The 8754-nt window shown below is 52.0% G+C and overlaps 1 protein-coding gene across 4 annotated transcripts in view; it reads right to left on the bottom strand.

Moving 5' to 3' along the window:
• Window positions 1-3552: 3552 nt before the first annotated feature.
• Wscd2 (WSC domain sialate O sulfotransferase 2) overlaps window positions 3553-8754 on the bottom strand; it is a 112286-nt gene continuing 107084 nt past the window's right edge. For all 4 annotated transcript variants that reach the window (XM_021257317.2, XM_004843620.3, XM_087198438.1 and 1 more), the window contains exon 9: window positions 3553-5623. In XM_021257317.2, coding sequence (XP_021112976.2) covers window positions 5224-5623 — 400 coding nt within the window. In that variant the 3' untranslated portion in view covers window positions 3553-5223. The remainder of the gene's footprint in view (window positions 5624-8754) is intronic.

The following is an 8754-nucleotide window of genomic DNA, read 5'->3' as shown; positions in this document are numbered from 1 at the left end:
AGCTATCATACAGTAGGGCGCTTTTGTCTCCCTCCTCCTCCTTTCTCATTTCTCTAAAATTGAACATATTTTTGTTTTCCCAGTAGGAAAAAGTGCCAGATCAATGATTTAAATCTCTCTCTTCCTTCGTGTCTCTCCATTTTCTATCCCCTTCTTTCTCTTCCACCTTCCAGACAGGCTCTGGATCATTCCCAGCCTAGAATGTCACTGACTTTTGTGTCCTAAAGCAAATTACTTAACTTCTCTGAGTCTCTCCCACCCTTAAGGCTGCTCTTGTTCGAGGAATTTTGGGGGACAGGGAGCTATATCTCCTTAACTTCTCCCCCACCCTCACCCACCCCTCTGTCCTGGTTTCTCAGTCGCAAAGGAAACCCCCTCCCGGGAGCTGCCCCGGCCAGCATCTTGGGGTCATTTACCTTTTTTTGTCTCTTCTTCCTTCCTACATCCAACCTGTCTGTCACTAAGTCCTGTGGGTCCTACCTCCTGTTCTCTCCTATTTTACATGACCATTTCTGATCCCAACTCTTGTACTTTTGAGTGTCCCTAAAGTAAGAGATATAGAGCGAGTGTCAGACCACTGTCCCCTCTTCTGAGGGTCACTACAGTAGGGTGTAACTGTCTCCAAGTTTATCTCCCCCCACCCTCACACCATCCATTCTCTTTCTCTTTCTCCTTACTGTAGCAGCGAAGGGGACAGGCCATTGCAGCACGTGCCTGCAGATTCTGTTGCTAAGGAAACCACTTCCTTGGTTACCAGCCCGGGTACCATTTGTCTCACTGTGTCTGGATCCTGCAGAGTCACCCCCACTCTCCAGGATGAGGAGATGGGAGAGGCAAGCAGGGATGGGAGTGGGGGGAGAATGAGAAGGAGAAAGAGACAGAGAGCTCAGAGATCAAGAGGTGGAGAAGGAGAGACACTTGCAGAAACCTAGGCAGCAATCAAGAAGGAGAAAAAGCGGAGATGATGGGAACAGGGAGAGAGGATGTGAGGAGAGAACAGAGCAAGTGTGGAGAAAGACAACAAAGAAAAGTGGCTCCTGAGCAGCTGGAGAAATTCGACCATAAAGAAGGAGATTGAGAGCAGGAGGCAGGGTAAAGAAAAACAGAAAGAGAGGAGGGGTGGGAAGAGAAAGACAGCAATGCAAGAGAGAAGGGCAAGGGACCAGGGCTGGATCTCTGGAAGGTGATGGATCCGCACGGGGTGTGCCCCCCTCTGGGCACCCCCGTTGCCTTTGCTCCTCTCCCTTCCCACACTGTCCACTGCAGACATTCGCCGCCGCCTCCAGGGTCTTTGGAGAACTCGGGAATGAATCTGCAATCTGCAGATACTGAGCCCTGCTTGCTCTGCAGTCCTGGGCCCACAATAAGGGCACAGTGGGGTGAGAGTCTGGTGTCTCAGCACCCAGGCCAGGCTTGTCACCTGCACTGGGGACCGCTGCGATCTATAACTTTTCTTCCTGTTCTTTTCTGCACATGGAATGGACCCTTAGGCCCTCGAAGGAAAGGGCAGCGGCCTCAGCTCTGCAACAAATCTCTGCATCTTGGGCTACTTACTGCACACTTTGTTCCCCGTATAGAAAGAACTAACCATCTCCCTTCCACCTACCTCATGGGGATGGTGAGGAATGGCCCACAACCTCCACCCTTACCTTCTTTGTCCCATTACCATCTCTGCAGAACCTTTCTATCATTCTAAAGATATCTGCTCTCTACCTAGTCAAACGTAAACTGCAGGAATGGAGACTGTCCCTCTTTCAGTCCCTGAACAAGGAACTAGGGCCTAGGGTTTTCAATAGGTGCTTAACAAACATGTGTTGAATGAATCAGTTCTTTCTGAGCTCTAAAATACAAAGATTTGGTTGCAGACAATGAAGTGTGGTACAAAGGGCGAATGTTAGCCAAAGACAGAGTTGCAAACTGTCCGTTTCAGCCCCACCTTTGGCCCAGAGAGGTTTTACACCAGCTGCCCCCTCTCACTGGCAATTGCGGTGAGGAGGAGTAAGCAGCTGGATATGGTGTAGAATCTATGAGATCTGGAGAGGATCCAGGAAAGCTGGGTGCTTTGTGGTTCCCTCATTTCCAGCTGGGAGAACTTGGTTACACAGGTGATATTTAGAGAGGGAAAAGGAAATTGGCACATTGGTTCAGGGCTCAGCCTGGCACAGAGTCAAGGTTTGGTCTGAGACCAGGCCAGGGCTCAGAATGATCAAGGCCAGGGCTCCTCCAGGGTAGGATGGGGCTCAGTTTGTGGCCAGAATCAGAGCTCAGGAGACAAAGATTAGGACTCTGTCAAGAGACACTATCAGCATTTGTTCTGGGGCAGGTTGAGGCTCAGCCTAGGGCCCAGGTTGGAGTGTAATAAACAACCAGGATCAGGGCTCAGCGTGCTGGGAACCAGAGTCGGGACCCAGTCAATGTGGAGTTTGGAGAAAAGATCAGTGCGAGACGAGGATCATGGGTCAGTATATGTCCAGGATCGGAGACCAGTCTGTGATCAGGGTTCAAGGGTCTAGGACTGGGCTGTGTGTGACCAGGGATCAGAGGGCAGCCGGAGCCCAGACCAGCGCTCAATCAGCCATCACAGGATGGTTTCCGTGAGCCAGTGCACATCTCCACGTCCCATCTCTCCTTGAGGTCTTTCTTCCCCTCCTTATCTCATGATGCCAGGACCCTGAGCCCTGAGCTCTCCCTCTGGATGAGGAGAAGCCCTTCCCTCTCTCTTCTGCCTGTCCCTGCTCCTCCCCCACCCTTACCACCCACATGGTGGGGCCTAAAACCTTCTTCCTCCCTTGGGCTGGGAAATGGTCCGGGCACCAGTACCTCTCTGCAGAAACCTCTCCAGTGAGAGAGGAGCGAACCCAGGGTCTCCCCTCAGCTGTAGTCAGAGGTTTGGAGATGGAGACTAAGCCCCCACTGCTACCACCACACACTCCAGGGAACAGAGGGGCCTCTCAATGCTCTTGTATTCTCACTGGCTTCCCTACTGCCAAAACGTGCATAGCACACGCTCAGCATCTCTCTCTCTGTCACACACACTCACACACAAATATATGCAGAATGGATACCTTCCATAGATGACTTCTTCCATACCCTTGCACAAACCCAAACAAGGACACTTATTGTGGCTGTCTCTTCCAGCCCACATGTCCACCCACATCCCTTACAGTTACCAAGGACAAAAGGAATGTGCAGAAGGCAGCTCCTCCCAAAACAGACTGACAGCTTCTCATACTTGGGTAAACCACACCAATCACTTCCCTCTATCTACACACAATTCCACACAGATGCATTAAGAATGGGCTGATCACCACACCCATGGGGAAATATGGTCTCACAACACAGACATGATTTGATACAGAGGTACAGAGTTCCTCCTCACAGGGAGCTATGCCAGAGACAGACAGACGCAGAAGCAATTACACACAGCTCTACCTCCAGACATATCCAACACACACACACACACGCACATGCACACACATGCACACACATACATCCCCCCCAGAGAAAACATCCCCTTTGTGAATTCCCCGTACATAACACTCCACCACATGGTAGAATTATCAACAAAACTTGAATTTAATGATAGTGTTGACCTGAGGAATCTTCAGACACAAGCCTGTGGCCAGAGGGGGCCACCAGCAAAGAACTGGCCCAGGTCTTGGACCAAGAGTCTTCCAGAGAGAGCTGGCTTCCATGTGAGAGGGGAGGCCAAGCCCTCTCCTGCTTTGTGAAAGACTAGAAATCAGCTGGGGGAAAGAAACAAGGTATAAAATACATTCAGAGCCCCCTGGCTGAGCCATGGGGTGGCCAAAATCCTATAGATGGGGGAAGTTGGAGAAGGATAGCACAGGTCCAATCCTTGTGCCTTCTCTTTGCGTGGCCAGGGGTTAAGGGGGAGGAATGTATTAGTCATATTCCTCTTAAAAAAATATATTCTTTTCACTTGCCTTCTCCATAGTCCCTTTGCTCTTTCGGGATGAGCCTTTACTTGCACCCCAAGGTTGCAGAGGGACTTGGGGGGCACTCCAGACAGAAGAGCAAAGAGGCTGTGACCTATGGCTTTTGCATCTACAGGATGGGATGGTGCAAACGTGGGCTGGGTGTCAAGCCACTGGGATCCCAGGTCTGGAAAGAGAAGGGGTCCTGGATTAGTGTTTTAAAACAGACGATCAGTGACTCAGGTCCTCAGAAATCCTTTGGTTTGGTGTCTCAGCATCAAGAGAGCAGCGTTACAATGGAAACGATGAGCCGTTGGTCACCCCCATTCCTTAAAGGACCCTCAGGGGAAGCTGGTCCTGTTGAGCTCTGAGCGAATGGAGGCTGGTAGTCTGGGCAGGTCGCGGGAGTCTCTTGTGGGTACGGAATGGCTCCGCCTGATTTGGAGCACTCATGCTCTCTCAGCTGCTCAGCAAAGGACCCACTGGCAGGGGTCAGGACGGGAGTGTAATATGGATGTGTTGGGCCACAGTGGACAGATGTGTCCCCGGGGCCGCTAACGCCTACCTAGATTCTGGGCATGGCATCCTGTTGGGTTAGCTGATGCTGCTCAAGGAACCCTGGGAGTGGGATAAAGGACCTCCAACATCACCTCCTAGACACAGCCGGGGAAGAACAGGGCAGGATTGGAACCCTAGAGTGCAAAGGCCACCAGCTGGCTCTTTGGCTGCAGTGTGGCTAGGGTATGGGTTTACGGTGCCAGGGACCCCAGGTGGTGGCTGTCCACCTACTGTGAGCACCACTGTCTCCCGACTCTACCCGGAGTGTCACACACCCAGGGCCCTGAGGACAGGTCCAGCAAGCTTTCTTCCCAACAGAGGGTGGCTTAAGAGGGAGACAGTGCCAGGGCTTCCTGAGCAGAGAAGGAAAGGGGTGGGAGATCTCAGCCCACGGGGTGGCATCAGGTCCTCAACAACTACTGCCCAGGGCAGGCAGGGCCCAGCATGTCTCCGTGACTATAAGAAGTCCTCTCTCCCACCAGGGGAGCCCAGAGTGGGGGAGACAGGGACACAGGGGCAGGTGGGTGTGGGTGAGAAAAGGGTCCATGTGCCCGGAACTCTCCAAACCAGGTCGCCCATGTCTCCCAGGGGAAGCGGTGGAGAGCAGGTGGGCACGCCCGGACAGCTCTTCCCTCGGGTCTCCTTATCATGCAGGAAACTCGCTGAAGGCCACAGCAGCCAGGGGGATGGATGGTCCCCAAACCAAAGACAGAACAGGTCAGGGGGGTCACCAGAGCGTGTTGAGGGCTCCCACCCCTCCCCCGCACCGCGACATCATCTCGGATAGTAGTCGTCGGGCACGCCCGTGAGGTTGCGCCCCTTGAGGGCCTCGTCCACCAGCTTGATGTAGGCCGAGATGCTCTTCTGCATGTCGGCCGTGTACGGGTCGTACTCGAGCTTGCGCAGCCCCGAGCGCTTGAAGTTCCCATCCTTCTGGCTCTCCACGCACAGCAGCCGGTCCTCCCTGACGGCCACGCCCAGCAGGCTGACCATGCGGCCCAGCTGCGCGAAGAGGTCCTGCTTCAGGTCCTCGAAGTGCACCACCAACACCTTCCTGCCAAACTTGAGCCAGTCCAGCGTGTGCGTGGCCCACCAGGGGGCGTAGTTGCGCACGAACTCCGGCCACTCTGCGGGGAGGAGAGAGGGTCAGCCTGGGACAGCGACCTTTGCTCCCCGCGACTGCACGGCCCGCCCGCGCCTCGCAGGGGTATAGCAGGGACAGTACACCCCTCACTTCCAGCCTATCTGTCTCCGGGACAGCCTCTCGCCCCGCTGTGCTTACTACAAGCCAAGCAGAGCCCGCTATAGACATGTATGCTACTGCAATATAGACACGTAATATGCAGGTATATGTATTTATACTCATTTTGGATTAATATATAAACCTATAATAGTGAGTGTCCACTGCACTGTAATTATATATAAACAGATGTAGGTGATACACATAATTATATAAATTATATAGTATACCATGTGTGATATAAAAATCACATATATTTTATATATTATACTCTATATTATATAAAAATATAAAGTATATTATTGTACACTACATATTACATAAGGTATACTAATATGTAAATGATATATGATAGGTATATAACTATATTACATTATAATTACATGTTAATAACTGTATTAATATATCTCTTCATTCCACTTAATCCTCACAATCACGTGAGGTCGGTATCATCATTACCCTCATTTAACAGAAGAAGAAACTGAAGGACAGACAGGTTCAGTAAGCTGCCAGGGTCATTCAGCTAGCTAGCAGGGCCGGGGTTTGAACCTAGGCAGTCTGACTTCAAGATCTGGGTTTTTAATTACCAAGGCATCCTGTGCTAGTGCCTATTCATGGGGTAACCACAGGGCTGTTATTCAGAGTAAGCCGCACAGCACATGAAGTCGTCAGCATGGTGACTTGCACCCAGTAGGCTCTTATTGCTACTGCTGCTAATCTGTTCTCAGGTAAGATGCCACCTTCTCCGGCTTCCCCGGGCTCAGGCAGGTGCCTCCTCTTGGGTTTGAACCCTCTCTCCTCCCCCCTAAAGCCCACAGCACCGACTACACTGTGCCACGACTCCCTACCCACACTGCCTGTCTTCCTTTCTGCTGTCCATTACCTCACCATGGTGAAACCGCAGGATGGATGTCACCCAGATGGGAAGGGGATGCTTGGACTGTCTGACCAGGTCACAGGGAACATAAGAAATTCCCCGGGGAGCCTTGGTGAGGACCTCAAAGAGGGAGGCAGCCAGGCCAGAGAACCGCTGTGGGGTAACTGCAGAAGGGGGACCAGGAGGATGCAGGGAACACAACAAAGGAATCACAGCCTCAATTCTGAGCCCCATCTGAAGGGAGGCAGGGTAGGTCCTCAAAGCTCTCAACTGAGACCAGAGGACAACAGGGGGCCCCAAGGTAGCCTGGGGAGTTCTTTAAAATAAAAACATAATCCCTGGCTGAGTGAGGGAAAGAACTACTGTTCACTCTTCGTTAGGGAGGAAATTGAGGCTCAGAGAGCTGCAGGAACCTGCTGAAGGTCACAGGGCCGGAGGCACCATCCGGATCAAGCTTGCCCCATTCCAGGCCCTGATCTTCCCAGGCACCAGCAGCCCTATCCCCACTTCCTCCACTGCTTCCCTCAGCAGGGGCTTCACGAAAGGCTGCTGAGCTAAATTGAAATTCCCAACCACCAAATTGCGATGTGATGAAGGGCCTCTCTTCTTTGAAGAATACATCAGAATCTGTGTGAGCTCCTGCTCCCCAGGCTGTCCTGGAACCCCATGGGTTCTTGGGCAATATTTATGTGATGACAGGAGATTTTTTATTCTCAAAATAGATTATTTACAATGTCCCTAATTGAGCCCGTACTGTTATAATGGGTTAAGACCAGATGTATCTGGGTGATTAGGCAAAATCTAGTATGCTGATGGTCTGTTTTACTTTTTCAGAATTTCCCAATGACCGAGTCACCTTGCAGCATCCCTGGAGATTCGGAAAGCTGCTAATGCTCCTGGGAGAAGCCCAGGTGATGCGGGTGGCATCTGTCACCCAGCACCATGAAGCTGGCCATCTCTGGTGTTGCCAAACGACAGTTGCAGAGTGGCCCTAAGGAAGAGGGAGGGCTGGGCTGCATGATGGTTGGGGTCCCCTAGGTCACCCCACATGCCTGGCCTTGGATGCAGTGGGATGAAGATGATATAGTGTTGTTGCTGACTGCACACTTCTGCGGGGCACCAGGCTCCTCAATCTGGGGAGCAGATTGGGAATGTATGCTGCCTGAGCACGTACTGGGTGTCAGGAGCTATGCTGGGCTCTTTATTTGTGATCTCATTCTGAGCTCTCAAGAAGCCTGGAGAGCCAGGTGTGGTGTCACTTGCCTGTAATCCCAGCACTCTGGGAGGCTGAAGCAGGAGGATCCCAAGTTTGAGCCCAGCCTGGGCTACTCAGAGACCCTGTCTCAAAATAATGTAACGTTTAAAAGGTATTTTTTTAAGGGCTGGGGATGTGGCTCAGTGAGGTTCGATTGGTAATAATGTAAAAATGACAGAGAGAGAGAGAGAGAGAGAGGAAGAAGAGGAGGAGGAGGAGGAGGAAGAAGAGGAGAAGGGGAGGGCCAGGGGGAGGGGAGGGGAGAGGAGAGGAGAGACCTGGAGGGTAAGAATTGCTAGCACCGTTTCAGATGCAGGGAAAAGGAGGCTCAGAGACATGAACCAGTTGGCCAAGGCAATAGGGGATGTCCCAGGCGGAATTGAAACCCATGACTAGCACATACTGACCAGGGAGCCACCCTGCCAATGAACTCCGTAAGAGCTGGTGACTCGTTCAGCTGACGCCCTCTTTTGCTCTGGGTCCAGAGCAGCTTCCTGGTCTACCTGCTGTGTCCTTCACCTTCAGACTGCTCCCTGATACACAAGGTCCGTACACAGATAACTTTGCAGTCCAATTGCCCAGGTTCAAGACCCAGCTCCTCTCCACATGAGCTGTGTGACTTTGGAGATTTCATTTGATCTCCTCGGGCCTCAGTTTACCCATCTGCAAACTGGCGATGTTGATAACACCTGTGTGCAGACAGAGTGTAAGAAGTGCAGAAGTCCTGGGAAGGTGCCAGGGATGCAGGAGGAGCTGAATACATGTTGGTCACTGTTGTGATTATTTGTGCTGATGCTCCCTCTTCGGGGCATCTCCTGTGATGTCCCATGGGCCCTACCACATTGTTCTGCGCTTCCTCCCAAAGCACCACAGATACCCAACCTGT

Source organism: Heterocephalus glaber, unplaced genomic scaffold, assembly GCF_053883595.1.
Source record: "Heterocephalus glaber isolate CG9 unplaced genomic scaffold, H.glaber_assembly_v1.0 deba00001687, whole genome shotgun sequence".
NCBI classification, from domain to species: domain Eukaryota; kingdom Metazoa; phylum Chordata; class Mammalia; order Rodentia; family Bathyergidae; genus Heterocephalus; species Heterocephalus glaber.
This window is presented reverse-complemented; position numbering and strand designations above follow the sequence as displayed.